The sequence below is a fragment of the Diabrotica virgifera genome, chromosome 7, assembly GCF_917563875.1.
Source record: "Diabrotica virgifera virgifera chromosome 7, PGI_DIABVI_V3a".
Lineage (NCBI taxonomy): Eukaryota > Metazoa > Arthropoda > Insecta > Coleoptera > Chrysomelidae > Diabrotica > Diabrotica virgifera.
Window position 1 is genome coordinate 160,752,896 of NC_065449.1, and position 22,823 is coordinate 160,775,718.

General features: G+C 32.7%; 1 protein-coding gene across 2 annotated transcripts in view; it reads right to left on the bottom strand.

The window, feature by feature from the left end:
* The window catches only part of LOC114331904 (proton-coupled folate transporter), a 299,851-nt gene that overhangs the window by 37,789 nt on the left and 239,239 nt on the right, over positions 1 to 22,823 (bottom strand). For both annotated transcript variants that reach the window (XM_050656582.1, XM_050656581.1), the window contains exon 3: positions 9,400 to 9,501. In XM_050656582.1, coding sequence (XP_050512539.1) covers positions 9,400 to 9,501 — 102 coding nt within the window. The remainder of the gene's footprint in view (positions 1 to 9,399; positions 9,502 to 22,823) is intronic.

A 22,823-nucleotide genomic window follows, 5' to 3' on the forward strand; every position in this document is an offset into this window, starting at 1 on the left:
AAGGATAAAATTAGAAATGAGTATATTAGAGGAAGTCTAGGTGTGGCACCAATTGATGCCAAAATGAGAGAGCATAGGTTAAGATGGTTTGGTCATGTTCAACGTCGAGACGTTAATCACCCAATACGAAGAATAGCTGAAGTGCAGATTCCTGGAAGGAGTAGGAGAGGAAGACCAAAGAAGACCTGGGGGGAGGCGATAAGGCAGGACATGTTGGTAAAGGGGATTAACATTGATATGACCCAAGACAGAATTGGGTGGAGAAATGCAATTAGGGAAACCGACCCCGCATAGGGATAAGGCAAAGAGAATGATGATAGGTCTTTTGCATATTCCTGTAATCTGACCGATCCATCTTGTTGGGGATCATCCTCGTGATCTTGGGCCTTCCACCTTTCCTTGTGTAATGAGCCTTTCCATGTTTTCTGTGTTGGCTCTCATAACATGTCCAAAGTATTTTAATTTTTGGAGATGGACTTTACTGGAGAGCTGTTGGCTAACTTTTAGCTCTCTTAAAATCGAATTATTTGTTCTATGGTCGGTCCAAGGAATTCGTAGCATTCGTCTCCAACAGAACATTTCAGTGGCGTCTATCTTTCTTCTTTCCGAATTTCTCAGGGTCCAAGATTCACATCCGTAAGTCAGTATTGGGAATATTAAGCAGTTGATCAACCTCATCTTTAACGCTCTTGAAATTTGACAGTCCTTCCATATTGTGGTCATTTTTGCTGTGGCGACTTTTTCTAGATCACATCTACGTTTTATTTCCTCCTGTAGTGACCCTGTGTTTGTGATTAATGATCCCAGATATAAGTGTGAGTTCACAACCTCAAACCGATCAATTGTGGTTATATGTGGATGATTGTTATGTAGTCTATCCACTATCATGATCTTTGTCTTTGATATGTTTAATTGCAGACCAAATATTTGACTTTCGTTTTCAACCAGTCGTATAAGATCAATCAGCTCTGCTTGACTATTTGCAAGATCATCTTGCAGCAGTATCATCTGCGAAACGTAGGTTGTTTATTTTATGACCATTTATTGAGAGGCCTTTTTCCCATCTTTCAAGTGCTCTTCTCATAATAGGCTCTCCATATATATTGAGTAATTGTGTAGTATACATCCCTGTCTGACACCCCGTTCTGGATGAAATTCGTTTGAAAGTGTGTCAAGCACTTTAACTGATCCAGTAGTGTGTTCGTATATTTCAGTTATAAGCGAAATAAGGTGTTGGGGTACGCCCACTTCTTTTAGTATTTGCCATAAGTGTCTCCACTTGACCCTGTAGAACGCCTTACGATAATCTATAAAGCATATGTACAGTGGATTATTGAATTCCCTAGATTTTTCGATTATCTGTCTTATATTTAACAGGTGTCCTCTAGTACCCCTACCTTTGGTAAATCCAGTTTGCTCTTGTGGAATTTCTCTTTGAAGGAACGTTTTTAGTCTCTCGTTGATTATATGTAGCATTATTTTACTGGCATGTGATATAAGAGAAATAGTTCTATAATTGTCGCATTTATGGAAGCTGCCTTTTTTATAATTAAGTATGAATTATATGCCTTTTTTATGAATTGTGGTTATTGTAGATTTTGTCCAGTCTTCAGGCCATTGTTTTGAACGCCATATTTGGTTACAGAGTAGATGAAGTAGTTTTACGCCAGTTTCTTCTGTGGCTTTGAGCATGTCTGCTGTTATCATATCTGGACCTGGTGTTTTATTATATTCGACCTTACTGATCGCGAGTCTTACTTCATTTTCAAGTATATCAGGTTCTTCTTCCACCTCGTCAGAGATTTGGTTAACAGGTTCTTGGCGTTGAGCATCTTTATATAAGTCTATGCAATACGATCTTCATGTCTCTGCTATATCTTATCTCTTTGTTCTCAGAGTTCCAGTGTTGTCTTCAATGACCCAAGTTCTGGCTTTAAAGTCTCTTGTTAATATAAAATATATATGTTTATAATGTAGAATAAACTAATTTCTAACCAACGACAAGCTGCGTCGACACTAAAAACCCACGAACCACGCGTATTAACTGATCTTGAAAGCGAATGACTATATGTAGTCTCCGATACTGAGGTATGTAGCATGTTTAAGAAAGAAAAACAGAAAGATAGAAAAAATGTGTGCCAATTTATAATACAATTTAATGTCTTTTAAATATTACTTCCAATATATGTGTGTATGCTATTTCTCTCCATGAACGTCATTGGTCGCTAATGGTTTCCAATAAAAATTCCGATACTCGATCGCCTACGACATTTTTGTACCACCTATTCTTGGTTTTCTACTTGAAACTTTGTCCACTCTATTCCTGGTTATCCTATAATCGGTTCGCTGAATTTAGACACAACCGGCTAGTGATTCTAGTAGATAATTTTTTTGTTTCTAACCAATTTTGCTAAAATTGGTCAAATTACTAACTATTTAGTAATTATTAACTATTTAGTAATTATTTTATTGTCAATTTTACCAAACTGGCGAAATTACGTACTAAAATCACTAGCCAGTTGTGTCTGAGTTTAGCGAACCGACTATATTTACGTACTTTAATCATAGTAATCTTAATCACGAAATATCTCCTGGTTTATTCTACTATTATACATCATTTATTTTTTCTAGGTTTTCCTAACGGATGACGAAATTATTTGTGCAGATGGGATAAAAAATGTTGGAGATCAATTAACTAAGTTTTTTCGGCATAGGCAGATATTATTTTAGATTTTTTGGGTCATTCGAAAAAAAGACGGTCTTTTGTAATTTTTCTCTTAACTTGATCATTCTCGAGTTAACTATTTAAAACTGAAAAAAGAACGAAAGATGATTCGATGCTCAAAAAAAATAAGTAAAATATATCATTTTTGAAATTATGAAGTACCTAAATTCAAGTGCAAAGTACCTACTTATTTAAATACATATTCTACCAGTTCTTGATAAGTATTTTGGACTTATCTAATTTTAAAACGGTGTTTTTTAGTTGTCAATCCAGCCCGATCGCCTATCTTCTTCTAAGAAACCTTCCTCATGAAAAATTAAAAAAATATATTTTAGAATAAAACATGGCAGATTTCTCACCGGAATCTGATAGAAGAATGTTTGTACTTGAATTTAGGTAGTTCTTTATTTCATAAGTGATATTTTTTACTTATGTGTTTGTAGTCCTGTCGCCAGGGGGGGTACAACGGCCTCGTTAATTCAGATGGACTTACCCAAGTTTTTTTTATGTATTTTGACCCGTAGAACACGAATTTTTTGGGTAACAGTTGATCCGGATGTCGCTAAGATTGTTATAGACCAAGAACTTGAGGAATCAAATAACAGCGATTTTTGGCAAAACAAAACAATATTTTGTATTTTTTGGGTCATTTTAAGCAAAAAATATTTCTACAAGTTTTTTAGTAGGATGCACAGTTTTCGAGATAAACGCGGTTGAACTTTCAAAAAATCGATAAACTGCAATTTTTAAACCCGAATAACTTTTGATTAAAAAATAAAATAGCAATTCTGCTTAGCGCCTTTGAAAGTTCAAGTTAAATTATCTCGGTTTTGATTATTTGCATTGCTAAAAATTTATTGTGTTATTGTTAAACAAAGCTACAAACAACTAGTGCGTGAGTGATGTTTCTATGATTTCTCATTTAAAATCGAACGAGTAGGTAGAATAGGTACTAGTGCAATCAAGACTATTTCTACGTTACATGCGTTAAAACGCATGTAAAAGCACGGGAAACCCTACGTGTTTATAGCTTTGTTAAACAATAAAAAAATAAATTTTTACCAATGCAAATAATCAAAACCGATATAATTTGACTTAAACTTTCAAATGCGGTAAGCAGACTTGCTATTTTATTTTTTAATCAAAAGTTATTCGGGTTCAAAAATTGCAATTTTTCGATTTTTTTAAAGTTCAACCGCGCTTATCTCGAAAACTGTGCATCCTACGAAAAAACTTGTAGAAATATTTTTTACTTAAAATGGCCCAAAAAATACAAAATATTGTTTTGTTTTGCCAAAAATCGCTGTTATTTGATTCCTCAAGTTCTTGGTCTATAACAATCTTATCGACATCCGGATCAACTGTTACCCAAAAAATTCGTGTTCTACGGGTCAAAATACATAAAAAAAACTTGAGTAAGTCCATCTGAATTAACGAGGCCGTTGTACCCCCCCTGGCGACAGGACTATTGAGCCTTGAAAGTCGTCATTTGTCGTTCTATTTTCAGTTTTAACCTGTTTATAACTCAAAAACGATCAACTTAAGAGAAAAATTACAAAAGACTTTTTTGTTTATAATAAATCAAAATATCTCAAATAATATCTGGCCGGGTCGAAACAACATTTTTGTTAATTTCTAAAAAAAGTCATTTTTTAATTATTAATTAATTAAAGTCAGAACAAAATTAGATCTGGGGAACGGAAAAACATGCAAAATTTGGACCATGTCAAAATTTTAAATATCTTTTAAATATATTAATTTTTTCGAATCCTGAGAAAATTAATAAATATTTTTGAAAAATTTAATATTTGAAAAGAATGAAAGACTACTTTATTACCGAGGGGCGAAAGTCCCTTAGAATAAATAAAACGTTTCTTTTGAATGAAATATTTCCAACTAAAAATGACACTAAATTTTCTCTTTTACTTTCACCCGTGTAACTTATTAAAATAAACATTATAGAAGTTTTCAGGGACTTTCGGCCCTCGGTAATAATGTAATATTTCATTCTGCTTTTAAATTTTTCAAAAATATTTATTAGTTTTCTCAGGATTCGAAAAAAGTGAATACATTTAAAACACATTGAAATTTTTCACATGCGTCAAAACTTTATAAATGATATAATATCCAACATTTTTTATCCATTAAACAGGGATCGACCTCATCGGATCATCTACTATACGCAATGTAGAATCGTTATTGATTAAATAGAAAAAGAAGATACATTTTTTTACAACTTGTATGTATCAAGGATTGAAACTTGACAAACAGACCATCTCGTTGTTTTAATATAAATGTTCTTATTTATTATTGTTATTTTGCAACATCTTCTATTTTTCTTAGAATTGAAAGTTATATCTCAAGATACCGAATATTTTAAAGTCATTGCGTAATAGAGCATTATTTTTAAACAAATTATCAGATATAACCGTATTCCACGAACATACGCCTGTTTTGGATTACTTCGACAACAAATATTTTACTGTGCAAAATAAGAAGAACGAAAGTAAATTGCAAATTACATTGTTGTTTATTGGAATAATTATTAGCGCTATTTACTTTCGTACTTCTTATGTTGCACAGTAAAATATTCGTTGTCGAAGTAATCCAAAACAGGCGTATGTTCGTGGAATGGCACATAATATACATATTATTTTTTTAATAGACATATTTATTATCTGTATTGGTATTTATTAGGATAATTATGTATTGCATGTAATTGTTGTCTCAAGTTACAGACTTTTATGATAGAAATAAATTAATGATTTTCTTCCTCAATGTTACGTTTCATGTGAATAATAATTATCTTTTAGGAACTACTAGAAATTAATCGAGATGATAGAGCGGTTTGCAAAGAAAAGAATATAAGGAGATATTATGATTCAAAAACGAATTTACTATTTTATTTTGAAATAAGCCACAATTTAATTTAAAAATGAAATTTATTAAAATTTATTTAAATTAAATCGTGGCTTATTTCCAAATAAAATACTAAATTGCATCTATAAAATGCCACCAAGAAACAGCCTCAGAACAATAATAATAAAAGAATATGTATAAAGAAGAAATGAATCATAAAGTATGGGTCAAATTGTACCTGTATGATCAAGACACTTAAATAATGTTGAAAGACAACTTATGTTTCACCTTAGTTCAGAGATGATCAAGCATCCCTTTACGTACGTCTCAGTCTCCTCAGAACTCATTAGAGGGGCTATATGATCAGCTCTAAGTCAAAATAAAACCAAGCTGTCTATTTAAGCAGAATTATAAAAATATTTCGTGTATTAGACGCTGTAGCGACATCTAATAACGAAATGAGAAGTCCCAGATCCGTAAATCTGAAAGCACTCGTGAAACCAATTTCTGGGTATATCCTTAATAGTCTTGTCGCCAGGGGGAGTACAACGGCCTTCTTAATTCAGATGGACTTACCCAAGTTTTTTTATGTATTTTGACCCGTATAACATAATTTTTTTAGGTAACAGTTGATCCGGATGTCCATAAGATTGTTATATAAACAAAGAACTTGAGGAATTGCATAACAGCGATTTTTCGCAAAACAAAACATTTTTTTGTATTTTTTGGGAGATTATAAGCAAAAAATGTTCTTACAAGTTTTTTCGTATGCATAGTTTTCGAGATAAAAGCGGTTGAACTTTCAAAAAATCGAAAAATTGCAATTTTGAACCCGAATAACTTTTGATTAAAAAAGAAAATATAAATTCTGCTTACCGTATTTTAAACTTGAAGTCAAATTCTATCGGTTTTGATTATTTTCATTTCTCAAATTTAATTTTTTTATTGTTAAACAAAGCTATAAACACATAGTGTTTCCCATGCCCAATGCATGCGTTTTAATGTAGGTACGTAATCTAGGTAGAAATTGTCTGTATGCGCGCCTACTCGTTCGATTTTAAATGTGAAATGCATTGAAAACATCATTCAATCACTATGTGTTTATAGTTTTGTTTAACAATAAAAAAATTAATTTTTAGCAATGAAAATAACCAAAACCGATAGAATTTGACTTGAACTTTCAAATGCGATAAGCAGAATTGCTATTTTATTTTTTAATCAAAAGTTATTCGGGTTCAATAATTGCAATTTTTCGATTTTTTGAAAGTTTAACAGCGTTTATGTCGAAAACTATGCATCCTACGAAAAAACTTGTAAAAACATTTTTTGCTTAGAATGACCAAAAAAATACAAAAACTTGTTTTGTTTTGCGAAAAATCGCTGGTATGTAATTTCTCAAGTTCTTTGTTTATAACAATCTTATCGACATCCGGATCAACTGTTACCCAAAAAATTCGTGTTCTACGGGTCAAAATACGTAAAAAAAACTTGGGTAAGTCCATTTGAATAAAGAAAACCGTTGTACCCCCTTGGCGACAGGACTACAATCTCTGCCTTTTACAATGTAAAAAGCAAGGAGGTGACGAGTAAAGAAAACGAAAAGACGTATCTACAATATGCAGTTACATTTCGTCGATTCCGAAGAAAAAATTGTAATTAACATGTAAAGCCAATGGAGAATGTAAAAGATGTAAAACCAACAAAAGAAGGCTTCCAAGAAGGTATCATCAAAGAAAAAACAAGGATCAAGATCTCAGGAATCACAAATGAAACTAAATATTTATCAGTAAACACAAATCATACATAGAATTAACGTCGTAGACTTAATGATCCAAAATCTAACCTAAGTTAACGTATATAAAGAAGAAAAAGAAGACCGAGAGTTGACAAACAAGGAGAAGTAAGACCGTCTACAGTCTACACGATGTATCTGAAAAGAATGAGCTGTATCGATGCAGCTTACAACATGATACAATTAGTCCAGAACGGATCTGTTTTGAGATAGACGTTGAGAGTTGACTCTAGTTTTTTTGCAGAAATTGCTAAGAATTAGCCGATATAATAATAATAATTGAGTTATCCTTCCACTCAAAAAGGTCCGGAACATTGTTTAAAAATAATCAAATTGTCAAAAAATGAAGGAAAAATTCGATTTTTTTCTTCGTTTTTTGATTATAATTTTAAAAGTATTCACTTCCGAGAAAAGTTGTACTAAAATAAAAGTTGCGTAATTAAATTTCGCACAAAATGAGATGGGTAAAAATGTTTTAAAATTGTTACCCTTGTTGCAAAATAGCAATAATTACGAAAAAACATAAAACATAAAAAACAAGTATTCGCATTTTACGTTTTTCAACCATTTCCGCTACACCTAGGACCTTCATATTTCACCCAGAAAAAATTTATGGTATGATGAGATAATACTGTAATATTAGTTAAGAGCGGTTCAATAGATTTTGGAAAATAAATTTTGCAATCCAGCTTTCGCAAAAAAAATCATTTTTTCAAAATGTTGCAGGACTGAAAATAAAGTAGATAGGAAGTTAATTTTTTTTACAAATAGAAGAATACTGTACCTTTAATTTGTAATTTGCAAATGAAAATTAAAATCGGTTAACTACCACGACGTCAGGAATTTTTTTAAATAAACATTAATTTTTGGTGCTACGCGCAGGACAGCCGTGTTCGATTCACACAAGTTGATTTCCACCAAAATTTCGTCCAATCTTTATCTAATATATTATTTTCTTACTCTATATTTTGTTGTATGTTCATATTTTAATTCCACAAAAATCAAACTAATTTGATTATTGTTTGTGAAAAATTGTTTGAACAGTTGCATATGTTTAAAAATAATACACTTTTATTTTCTAAGTTAAAATATACGAACAAAGAAAGTTTGTGCTAAAAAAAAGTGTTATTTCAAAGGACAGAGTATGTGTTTTTATTTTGCAATAAACAAGTTCATTTATTTATTACGAAATGTACTAAAAATTAAAATTTATCAATCATTATCAAAGGTTATTGGAATGCCCAATCAGAGCGAACGTATCCGTTGTCCTGCGCGTAGCACCAAAAATTAATGTTTATTTAAAAAAACTACTAACTCCGTGGTAGTGTTAACCGATTTTAATTTTGCAAATTGCAAATGAAAGGTACAGTATTCTTTTATACGTAAAAAAAAACTCAACCTGCTGTCTGCTTTATTTTTAGTGCTGCGACATTTTGAAAAAATGAATTTTTTTGCGACAGCTGAATTTCAAAATTTATTTTGCAAAATGTATTAAACCGATTTAAATAAAATTTACAACGTTGTTTTATCATATCACAAAGTTTTTCTGGTTGAAATATGAAGGTCCTAAGTGTAGCAAAAATGGTTGAAAAATGTAAAATGCCAATACTTGTTTTTTCATGGTTTTTTCGAAATTATTGCTATTTTACAACAAGGGTGACAATTTTTAAAATTCTTAGTTAATCTCATATTGTAGGAAATGTAATTAAGCAACTTTTATCCCCATGCAACTTTTCTCGAAAATGAACACTTTTAAAGTAATAATTAAGAAACCAAGAAAAAAATCGAATTTTTCCTTCATTTTTTGACATTTTGATTATTTCAACAATGTTCCGGACCTTTTTGAGTGGGAGGATAACTCAAATACTATTATGTACACATGTACTAATATTTTTACAGATGCGCCCTGGTCTAAATAGCTATTTTGGTAAAAACCTATTTTAACGGTATACGCAGAAGACTGAATGATAATGATGATATAATAGATAATAGATCACGGAAGGTATCAAAACCACGTACTTACCTATGAGATTCGTTACCATGCTATACGTGGAAAAAATACTGAAATCGACTTCATCCCAATTAAACCTGTAACGGGTGAAGAGATATCCGACACTCATCTCACCTAAAAATAATAAGGAAAATAAAATTATTATTAATAGGGCTCAAAATAGATTTTGTGTTTCGAAAAAATTGTAAATAGTTGTTGAATAATGTTTTAGAATAGAAATATGCTTTATTGTCACTGAAAATTTTTACAATTTTATGGACAAAGCTTACATACAGTCAAAAGAAAAATAATATCAACAAGAAATAACAAATAACAACTACAATTCAATAAAATTAGATAAATCGTCAATATACAGTAAATAAGATATAAAACCAAAGACAAAAACAATTAATTGCAAAATTTATATACATTGCAAATTGAAAGTTGAACATACTTACAACAACTAAAATACAACATTAGGAATTGACAGTTTAAGCTACTGCGTATGAAGCCCAATTTTCTTAGTTATTCATTAAGAAATTCTTCTATTGAATAATATGGTCTTTCAGATAGATAGGCTTTTGTCAGTTTACGGAATTTTGGGAAAGATGTTGCAGATTTAAGTTGTAAAGGCAGATGGTTGTAAAGTTTTTTTGCGAAATATAATATAGATTTCTTTACTAACCCAGTGCATGGGATCGGTAAATAAATATCAAAGATTGAATTTCTGGTGGAGTAAAGATGATTGGGCCTTGCTGGAAAAGCATGAAGGTGTTTACGAATTAAACAAACCGTTTCTAGAATATATAATGATGGAAGTGTTAAAATTCCGTGATTCCTGAAGTAACTTCTGCAATGTGTAGATCTTCTGAGGCCAAACAAATATCTTATTGCTCTTTTTTGCAATCTAAAAATGACATCAAATTGAGCAGCTGTACTAGAACCTCAAAAAGGAAGACCATATCGAAGATGAGACTCGAATAATGAAAAATATGTTATTTTAGAAGATGCTAAATTGAGTTCCCTTGAGACAGATCTTATTGCAAAGCAAGCTGAGGCGAGTTTCTTACTTAACGAATCGATATGAAGGGACCATTTGAGGTTGCTGTCTAAAAAAATACCAAGAAATTTTACAGAATCAACGGTACTGATCTGACTGTTATTAAGAGGCAAAGGTTGAAGAGCTCCTTTATAGGATAATGCTACTGTTTTATCTACATTAAAAGAGAGTAAATTAGAGTCAGACCAGGTCTTTATCGTCAGTAGATCCGAAGTTATAGTTTCATGAAGAGATGCTATAGTTGAGTTGCTCCAAGTGATACTGGTATCATCAGCAAAAAGAAAAATTTTCCCATCGATTTTTAAATTAGTGATGTCATTTATAAAGATAAGGAACAGAAGAGGACCCAATACTGAACCTTGCGGTACTCCACATACAATGATTTTGAGACTAGAGTCAGTATCATTTGCTCTAACTAGTTGTTTCCTATTATTCAAGTAGGATTGGAACCAATTCAAAGAAATACCTCTAATTCAATAGAAATTTAGTTTTTTAATCAAGATGTCGTGATTTACACAATCAAAAGCTTTGGCATAGTCACAGAAAACAGTGGCAGTATAAAAATTATTGTTTAGTGCTTGATAAACCTCATGTAGTACAGAAAACATGGCATCAGTGGTACATTTATTAGTTAAAAAGCCGAATTGATTTTGAGATAAAATGTTATTATCAACGATAAAAGACATAAGTCGAGTTTTAATGAGTCTCTCAATAATTTTGGAGAGTACCGGTAGTAAGGCAATAGGTCTATAGTTGCAGGCATTAGATTTTTCGCCACCCTTATGAAGAGGAATAATAATGGCTGTCTTTAGGCACTCTGGAAATTGACCTTTTTCGAAGGAATCATTAATTAGTGAGACGAGGATTTCCAACACATTTTCTGTGAGATTAGAGAAAATTTTTATAGATAGTCCATCAGTACTACAGGATGATTTGCTTTTGATACTATTGATTGTTTGGGTCAGTTCAGAGTTATCGACTGGTTTTAAAAAGAATGAATTCGAGACCTTTCTTGAATTAGGGAGATAGGAAATGGGATCTTTTTGCGGCAAAATAGTTGATGTTATATTTTTACTGACATTAACGAAGTAATCGTTTAGACTCTCAGGATTTGGAAGGGAAAATGATTGAGCTGTGTGAGTTTTATTTCGAAGATCGTTTATTATAGACCAGGTTTCTTTTGCAACACTTTTAGAGCTTCCCAGACGATTTTGATAATAGGCTTTTTTAGCTGATTTGACAAGTTTTAGATATGTTGTCCTGTACTTCGTGATATATTCAGTGACAGAAACATTGGTAGTAAATTTCTTGATGTATAGAAGTGAACGCATATTCTTGGCTGATATGCGGATACCTTTCGTAACCCAAGGTTTTCGATGTTTTGGCTTAATAGGAATTAAAGGAAAAGCTTTATTGAAGATGCGGATAAGCTTATCTAGAAAAACACTGAAATTATAGTCCACGTCCATAGAAGGAAACTGCCACTCAGAAGTTAAGCATAAATTTTGGAATTTACGAAAATTCTGGGCGGAAAAAATCCTACCTAAACATCTGGGTTCTGAGGAGGGTTTGCTGAAGATGTTAAACTTCGTATACACTGCTTCATGATCAGATAGTCCCGCATTAATAACTGTAGAGCAGACATCAAGGGGTGAGAAATCTGAGACAATATAATCGATTATGGTAGATGTAGTTTTTGTAATCCTTGTAGGAGAATTAACGTGCATTGAGAGACCATACGATTCAAATATGTTGACCAGGGATACTTGGGTAGCACAAGCAGCAGCATAATTAATGTTAAAGTCACCGCATAGAATTTTTTTGCTTTTATGAGGCAGGTCATCTAACAAATTTAGCAGGTTCTGAAAAAATAGTTCCACGGCAGAGTCAGGTGATCTATAAATGCAAATAATGTAAAGATTAAGATTTTTATTATAAACTAAGGAAAACTCAAAGACGGATTCACTTAACAAAAAGTCGAACCTATTTTTTTTTACAAATCGGTACAAATAATATAAAATATTAACCTGTTTCAACTGTAATAGGTACATGGAGTGAAAAGGAGTTCTATTATTACATAGGATAATTAGACTCATATGAAAGAAAAATGTGATGCCTAAAGATGGAAGACGGTAGTACTGACACGTATCTAAAGAAAAGGAGAATATACCAATGTCTATTAAGCCAGATCATCCATTTCATAAGTCCATATTTGGAATAGTTTCATACTTTTTTGCTAATGTTTTGCTAATTTATTACCACAAAAACAAATTTTTTGCTCCACCCCTAACCGAGAAACAATGGTTGATGTAGCTTAATATTATGTCACATCATCGATAGCCATATCTCGCGAACCTAAAGAGCTAGAAAATCGTACGACGCGGCATATTTTTTTCTAATTTATTGCTGTCGATCTGCATATGCAACATACCCCAAAACCACCCCTGCTTCCCTTACAGCTAAACAACACCCCCAAAAAACATCGAAAAATCTTGAAAAATGATTTTTGTGATATAGTTGACGGTTGATATTTAATTGCTAATTTTTTGCTGTCATTAGCCGTAAACAACAAATTTTTTGCTCCACCCCTAACCGAGAAACAATGGTTGATGTAGCTTAATATTATGTCACATCACCGATAGCCATATCTTACGAACCAAAAGAGCTAGAAAATTGTACAACGCGACGCTGCATATCGTTTTGCGAATTTATTGCTGTCGATCTGCATAGGCAACATACCCCAAAACGTCCCCTGCTACCCTTACATCTGAAGAGCACTTTTAATAAATAATTAAAAATCCTAAATTTTTGCCGTCTTAAATCGTTTGCATTTTTCGTTTCTGTAAACTTCGTTTTTCTTGGATCAAAATACGGCTGTTAGGGGTGGAGCAAAAAATTTGTTTTTTACGGCTAATGACAGCAAAAAATTAGCAATTAAATATCAACCGTCAACTATATCACAAAAATCATTTTTGAAGATTTTTCGTTGTTTTTTTGGGGGTGTTGTTTAGCTGTAAGGGAAGCAGGGGTGGTTTTGGGGTATGTTGCATATGCAGATCGACAGCAATAAATTAGCAAAAAAATATGCCGCGTCGTACGATTTTCTAGCTCTTTAGGTTCGCGAGATATGGCTATCGATGGTGTGACATAATATTAAGCTACATCAACCATTGTTTCTCGGTTAGGGGTGGAGCAAAAAATTTGTTTTTTACGGCTAATGACAGCAAAAAATTAGCAATTAAATATCAACCGTCAACTATATCACAAAAATCATTTTTGAAGATTTTTCGTTGTTTTTTTGGGGGTGTTGTTTAGCTGTAAGGGAAGCAGGGGTGGTTTTGGGGTATGTTGCATATGCAGATCGACAGCAATAAATTAGAAAAAAAATATGCCGCGTTGTAAGATTTTCTAGCTCTTTAGGTTCGCGAGATATGACTATCGATGATGTGACATAATATTAAGCTACATCAACCATTGTTTCTCGGTTAGGGGTGGAGCAAAAAATTTGTTTTTGTGGTAATAAATTAGCAAAAAATTAGCAAAAAAATATGAAACTATTCCAAATATGGACTTATGAAATGGATGATCTGGCTTAATAGACATAATATACCACAGTATACAGACGGACAGTAAAACCACTTCTCTGTCGGCACTTTGATCTCAAGAAGTAATACCGGCAGTACGCAATTGATAATTCACCAGTGGTGGATGCGGATTTTCCCTGTTAAAACCAGTACGTTTCTATGCGACTAGCAATGCGAGAGTAGGGCAAAAGCGACTAAGAACATTGAGCGGTCGCCATGCGCGACCATAGATTTTACTTCCAATTTTTCGGAGAGTGGTTCTACTGTCTCTCTTTATACTGTGACTATTTATACCAAACATAAACATTACAGGCCCATTCCAATGCGTTATAAGTAGAGTCCGAGTTTCTGAGAACAATGCTTATGGTAAATAATACAAGCAGGGCTATTTTCTTTTTAAATTTGAACGAAATATTTAAAAGCAAGTCATTTTGACACGGCTTTTTTATGCTTTTTTGCTTTTTTATTTAAATTTGCATGCCTTTTTTGAATGTTTGTGCATATTTGGTGGTTTTTTTATATCATTATCATTTTTGCATTTGACATAATTTTTATATGATTTTATCCTTCAAAACATAGTCTATGTAAAAAATATTAGTTATATCGACGTTTTTGCTAATATTTATTTGTCAATATTTTCGCTAATAATATCTATGCCCCTACATTTGGGTACTTCCGGGATTCCCCGTCCGCGTCATTTCGTTTGTTAGACAAGGCGAAACCGGCGGGTTTGTTGGAGAAAATATTCCCATGAGATTTTTTGCATATTCACATTCGTGAGACATCCCAGAATAAGGTTCAAGAAGTCGCCCACGTGAAAAGTTGTACAATTTTTTTTTTTTTTTTAATTAAATTGCAAAAATCCGTATTTTCGGCCTGGACACATTTTTTTGGTTTTTTGGACCATTCTGGACAAAAAAGGTCTGTTATAATTTTTCTCTAAAATTGCTCGTTTTATAATTGTAATTATATTTGTTTTATAATAAAAGTTTATATTGTCATTATAAGCAATTTAAAATTGAAAAAAAAAACGAAAAATGGCTATTTTTAAGGCTTAATAACTCGGTTAAAAATTATTATTATGAAAGTCAGAAAGTGATCAAATAAAAGTTTAAAGTCCTCCCTACAAAATCCTGAAGAAGTTTTTGTCATTATTTTATCACTAAGCTGTTATTTTTAAGTAAAAATAATAAGCGCCATGCACGTATTAGGCGGCCGGCAATGATAAGTGCGAGAGAGATGTCTTGGTGCATCTTACTCGCACTCACATTTACAGCCGCATCAATACGATCTTACGGCTCATTACTAATAATTAAAAATAACAGCTTAGTAATAAATTAATGAGACAAATTTCTTCTGGATCATGTAGTGGAGGCTTTAATCTTTGATTTGGTCACTTTCTGAATTTCATAATAATAATTTTTAACCGAGTTATTAAACCTTAAAAATCGCCGTTTTTCATTTTTTTTCAATTTTAAATTGCTTATTTCGAAACTCGAGCAACTCGAAAACGAGCAACTTTAAAGAAAAATTATGAGACCTTTTTTGTCCAGAATGGTCCAAAAAACCTAAAAAAAATATGTGCGGGCCAAAAGTATTGATTTTTGCTATTTGATTAAAAAAAATTGGAAAAAAAATAATTTGGACCACTTTTTACGTGGGCGACTTCTTGAACCTTATTCTGGGATGTCTCACGAATATGATTATGCAAAAAAATCTCATGGGAATATTTTTTCCAACGAACCCGCCGTTTTCGACTTGTCTATGTAGGTAAAATCCCGTTGAGACTGTATGTTGTTTGTATACAGGTATGGAAATAATTTTTCGGAATAATATAGGACTTTCAATGCAATACAGAGATTCCTTGATTTGCAATTAACCAGTGTAAATTTCAAGATAAGGTCGCCGTGTGTCATATTGCGGATAGGGACCACTAGTTTGAGCAACACCACAAACATCGATTTCCCTGTTTTGCCGAACTTCATAGTAGGGGACCCCAAGCGGGGATTTTGGCAGTTACTCGAGCGTGTCAGATTATCACATAGGGAGAAACCTTGTATCCTATAAATGTAAGCCTACCATATATTGGATCTTAATACAGGGGAGTTCGTTAAGGGGGGCCGAAAAAAAAATGTTATCCTTAGAAAAACTCGAAATCATCAGATTAAGATAACGTAAGTTAAATACATGCAGAACAGTGTATATTTCAAAAATCTGACGGTTTGGGCGGGGCGTAAGGAAATGGGTGAGTCACAAAATTTGACAAGAAAAAAGCGAATATTTTGGGAAATAAACGTCAGATCGAAAAACTAAAAAATACTTGTTCAATATCTTTCAAAAAGCTATCAAATAGATAGCAAACATGAGCTCCCACGGAGAGAAGTGGGGGTAAATTTAAGATTTTAAATAGGAACTCCGCGATATTTCGCAAAATGAAAATCAGATGGAAAAACTGAAAAAATACCTATTCAATATTTTTGAAAAATATATCGAATGACACCAAACACGACCCCCTACGGAGGTGGGGTAGTGGGTTACTTTAAAATCTTAAATGGGAGCTCCCCTTTTTATTGCAGATTTGGATTCCTTACGTAAAAATAGGTATGTTTTATTTGAAGAATTTTTTCCAATAATGGATAGTTATCGCTATAATCGGAAAAAATGATGGTTGGAAATGGACAACTAAATTAAAAAATGGAAAGTCACCACTTAAATGGAAAACTTTACTTAACTTTTTTTGGTTTAAGACCTACTTGTTACAACCCAATGGGTCACCATAACGCTGGAATAATTGCAAATTTAGCATACTTTCCTTCCCTACTACTATAATAATACTGCGGATAGACGTCATCTCTCACCGGCACCTTTAACATCTTTCAACTGAATATGGAGTGACAAGGAGTTCTATTATTACATAAGATAATTAGATTTATATGAAAGAAAAATGTGATGCCTAAAGAATGGAAGACGGTAATACTGACACGTATCTAAAGAAAAGGAAACTATATTAAAATATACGTTACAAGCCCATTTCAATGCGTTATCAGACTTAAAAAGTATGTGAACGAAGAATTAAAATCAGGCTAAAGAAAATACAATAAGTGATACCCACGAATTATTTAGAACAGAAAAATCTACCAGCGACTCAATATTTGTAATGAGGCAGATTTTTGAGAAAATATTAGCGACTGTATTTATACTGTAGAATATATTAAGACTAAGGCAAGCAGCATACCAAAGAAACATGAAACGAAAAACATGAAACATGAAACGAAAAACATGTTTCATGAAAAGAAACCACTGCTAAACAAATATCAAAGTCCGCCTACCAATGAAACGAGTGTGATTCATGCTCATGACACATTTTTATTTTCGGAGAGTTTCATAAATGGCCGGACATATTATTTGTTTAGCAGTGGTTTATTTCCATGAAACGTAATTTACGTTTCATGTTTCTTTGATGTGCGGCCTGCCCAAGAGAGGTATGTGGAAAAATAACTATCATTTTAAGAGCATTTATATAAACACACCAAACATTGTACAAGTAGACGGTACTACTACTGTACAAGTATATGGTACGAAGTCAAACACATTCACCACAAATAAAGGACTCCTGCCGGAAAGCATTCTAAGCTGTTTTATTTATAGCAGTTGCGGACTATATTTCGAAGAAAGTAAATACTTAAGCAGGCAAGAAATTCCGCTAGGTACACGTAACTATTCAACAAACAACACATGAGCGAAAACAATAGAAAAGTTTAGTTAAAGTTAAATACCAAAAAATCAGAAATAATGACCATTAGAATGAAATTAAAGAAGTAAATAAAACAATATGAAAAAAAATTTTAAGAAACGCTTTTATTTAGTTATGAGTGACTAAAAGTAAAATATAAAAAAATCAACTAAAAAGCAAAAAATAAAGAAAATCAAACTCGACCGATTATTCAAAAAAAAAACGTTCGTTAAAAAAATGAAAAAATCTAACACATTCGTTAAAGAAAAGCGTGGGGCGAAAACCGATTATTCGATGAAGACGCGCCCACGCTTTTCTTTAACGAATGTGTTAGAATTTTTCATTTTTTAATGAACGTTTTTTTTAATAATCCGTCGAGTTTAATTTTTTTTATTTTTTAGTTGATTTTTCTATATTTTAACTTTTAGTCACTCATAACTAAATAAAAGCGTTTCTTAATTTTTTTTTTCATATTGTTTTATTTTTTACTTTTTGGTCTTACTCTTTTCAAACATGAAAATATATCGTCATGTTTAAAAAAAGGATGTAGGTATATGACAGACACCTTTTTTGCATTTATTTTAACTTTTGATACATACATTATACATTTTCTGTAATTTCTTCATACATTTCTTAAATCAAAATCATTATTTATGACTATTACAGTTTTCGCAGTATTTCCATCTCTTGTAATACTTTATTCTTGCACGGTGTAGACGCTGTTAATTTCTTGCAATACAGTTTTCGATGCGCAAGCCATCTAAAGGTACGTATCCATACAAGGGTAAACCTCGCACTCTTCGGTTCAACCGGTTTGCGGTTTATATGTAAGGGAGTGCATGCTGTATGCATTTGAGCAGCTACACCGAGCGGGGTTCACCCTTGTATGGATACGTACCTTAATGATCGCACTCGGCTCAATGAAACGTAAGCTTTGCAGGCTCAATGCAGGCTTTTAAGCCTGTCCTTATGCAAACACTTTCGGGCCCAAGTTCACGACAGCGCAGCGTAGTCAACAGTCGAATCTTGCGTTTTATGGACAGTCGAAGCCCACGACAATACTAAGGGCAGCATTCGTCCCTCTGCGGTGCCATAACTTTTTTTCGCTGAAAACTGGATAGAAATCGGACAGAAACTGGATAAATTTGAAACTTTGTTGTTTATATATGAAGCATAACGTAAACAAATGAAGTAAAAAGTGAAATTATGTATAGTTCATATAATTAGCTACAATCTGTACAAGTTTCAAGTTTCTACATTGTAAAAAACAAGAGAATTTAAGCATTTTCGATTAAAATCGTTTTTTTTTTATTTAAAAAATTCATAAACATAGAAAAGATTTTGATTGACTATTCGTGAATTGTTCCCGCGAATCCATATGTCTGTAAAATTTCATTCATTTCCATTGAAGAAAAGGCAGTCAAATTAACGTCTAAAGATTTGACGCAAACGATTGAACTAAATAAAAGCGTTTAAAAAACTGAAATATTAGTAACAATAATGGAACCATAAAATAGGCCAAAGGAAGCAATATTAAGCCGAATAAACAAATAAAGTTAATAAAATACACCGAACGTAATGCGTTCTTTAATAAAATATAAATTTCAAAAAAATCTGGAATCTTCGAGTAGGTCCTGGTACCAACCATCTTGGAATTAGCATGAAGGAGAATCGTGGCTTATGTTATAACGAATTATCTAAAAAATAATAATAACGCCTTGCAAGATAGAAATATTACGGAAAAGACTGGCGAAAATGCACAAAGTCAGAAAGAAAGTGGTAATAGAAAACTCTTAAACAATATATTTATAATAAATTAATAGAAACACAACAACTATGCTGTTTCGGATATCTAGTGCCTACGGACAATGAGAAAACGATAAAATTGATCTGAAAAAGCGTAACTGTAGACAAAAGAAGAAGAAGAGGCGGACCCAGGAGAAAGTGGAAGCAAGAAATAGCCAGCGTAATAAATAAAATGATGGGAATGACCAGGGCCGGCGATAAAGGACCTGCAAGGGATTCACTACAGGCGGGCGCCTCTGTTTGGGGGGCTCCAAAATGAACTTTATTTCTGCTGGTATTATACAAAATACAAAATATTTCAAGGAAACCGAAGGGCGCCATGCTAGTTTTGCAGGCGAGCGTCTTATATAGTCGTTTCGCTAAACTCAGACACAACTGGCTTGTGATTTTAGTAAGTAATTTTGCCAATTTTGGTAAAATTGGAAAAAAATAATTACTAAATAGTTAATAATCACTAAATAGTTAGTAATTTTGCCAACATTAGCAAAACTGACAAAACACAAAAAAATTACCTACTAAAATCACTAGCCAGTTGTGTCTGAGTTTAGCGAACCGACTATACCCTAGCACCGGGACTGGGAATGGCCTGGTCCCAAGTAAGAGAAAAACAAAAGATAGCAAACATGGAGTAAAATCGTTACTTCTACTCTTACGGTTGAAGAGGTTGAGTATAAGTAATATCATAGAATGGATCAACGGCATCAGCGTAGTTTAAAGTAATACAAAATAAAAAATAATTTTACGTTATCGCGGCATACTAATAGACGGAGGGGCAGCGCTGAAAAATCTATTTGAATTTACTAAAGCTAGATTTTTCACAGTTGATTACTGTGAGCTTGTAGAGAAACATACTGCGGTCGATCAAGCGAAACGTAGAACAGGGGTTACTGAGAGGGTATCAAAGTTGCTTTCCTACGAAGGTAGGAAAAGGGTTTCCATTTACTAAGGCTGAAAATCAGTACACACATTCTAAATTAAATATAAATAAAAGTTATTATAGTCGGTCACCTGTATGACGGGACAGAGCCGGTCGGTCGGCCCCAATAGTCGATTGAGGAAATGAAGCATTTTGGCTCGCAATTTTTTCGTCCAACATGGATTTACTTGAAATTTTCACAGAAGGTAGGAAATAGTCCAAGGATCATTTTCTATATCTTGCTGCTATCATACGCTAAAACCTTGGGGGTGGTTGCCATCCCATCTCGGGGGGTGGGAATTTTTTATTACATTTTAATCATGTAATTCGATGGAAAAACTGATTCTAAGAAAAAAATGTTTTTTACATTTTCTTCGTAAAACTAATATTTTTCGAGTTATTCGCGCTTGAAAATAACAGTTTTTCGACGAAAAAATCGACTTTTTTAGAGGGTTTTTTGAGAATATCTCGAAAAATATGCATTTAATCAAAAAAACTGTAGATATCAAAATTGTATCTTTTAGTAACACAAACCAAATTCTTTTCCAATAATATCTTTTAGACGAATACAAACCAAGATACGGCGTGTTAAAAGTTAGCTTTTTTCGTCAAATGCTTAATTTGAAATATTCAAAGCCAAATAATGGGAAAATTTGCATTTTTCGAGGAAAACTTAAAATATCTTTTTTCAAGTATACAAATAGACCTTTTTCAAAAAAAATAATAAAAAGTTTCTAGCATGAAAATTAAGCGACGTATAATAAAAAAAAAGTCGGTACCTGCTTTTCTCTACGAAAAAATCAGTGAAAACAACCCTTTAACTACCTTCCTAATTCAAAATTGATCTTCACCTTTCTGTAGTTCCTTTTATATTTATATTATGAATACACTCAAGGAGCTTGACCTATTTAAAATGCCTAATTTTGGAAAAATATTATATCTCACTGTGTACTGATTTTCAGCCTTAGTAAATGGATTTAATTATTTTGGTAGGAAAGCAACTTTGATATCCTCTCCGTAATGAGACCCCTCAAAAATGATTTTGTAGGATTTTTAAAGAGCTATAAGTCTGTGTAAATTAAATTCCGTAAGATGCCTTAGTTTTTAATTGGGGAGGGTTTTAACTCTAGAAGCACCAGAGCGGTCATTTTGACTGCTTTCTATTTTTGACCCTCTGTATTACTCATTCCTAGTTGTTTTAGAAAGTTGATAATTTAGGACTTTTCCTAGATCTGTTTGAGAATTATAATTCCTCCTTTACAGGTACTTAGTATTATTACTTTTTGAGATGTGTTAATATATACCTAGAAGCACCAGGGTGGTCATTTTGACTGCTTTCTATTTTTGACCCTCTGTATTACTACTTATTCATAGTTATTGTAGGAATTTAATAATTTAGGACTTTGCACTTTGCTACATCTATTTAAGGATTACATTTAATTTACAGGTAGGTACTTAGTGTACCTAATTACTTTTTGAATATGTTGATGTCTACCTTGAAAAAATGCGGTCTTTCTTACGGAGGAGAAGTACCAGATCAGAGCGATGATCAACAGATAAATTTGCACTTGCGTCGGCAATATGGAACCTATTTACACAGAATTGTATATTTTGCTGTATCTACAACTAACTAAAATATATCTGTCGACGAACAGGTTTTTCCCATAAAGGCAAGATGTCACTTCACCCAGTACATGGCCTATAAACCCGATAAGTTTGGAATCAAATTCTGACTTACAGCTAATGCCTAGTCCAAATATTTATTGCACGGATTTCCTTACCTACGGAAAGATGAACAACGACCAGACAATCAATTTCTACGGGAACATGTAATTAGTGGTCCAATGGGCCCATTTATGAATAAAGGAAGAAATGTCACGACACATAAAAAGAATTACGAAAGAAGGCTACCAGCAGTACTGAAACAATAAACCGAGCAAGCACATTTCTCCGTCAAAAAAAAAAAACGAAAAATGTAATTGTACAAATCAAAAATTTTCATACACGAATACTAGAGCTAACCAGGGAAACCAGGTGTACCAGAGAAAAATTATCAAAAATCTTCTAGCTCTGAGTTCTCTATACTCAAACAATATTGAAATAGGCATAGATAAAAAAAGAAACCTGAAGCCATTACCTACTACAACCACACATAATACGGAGTAGATGTTGTAGATCAGATGGCCATATAGTGTTCAACCAAATCAGCTTCACGAAGATGACCGTTGCAGATTTTTTAATATCTTAGATATGGTAGGAATAAATGCTTGGATTCTATATAAGGAACTTACTGGTTGTCAAATATCTAGGCAAACTTTCCTACTTCAGTTAGCACAAGAATTGCGACAAGATCATATG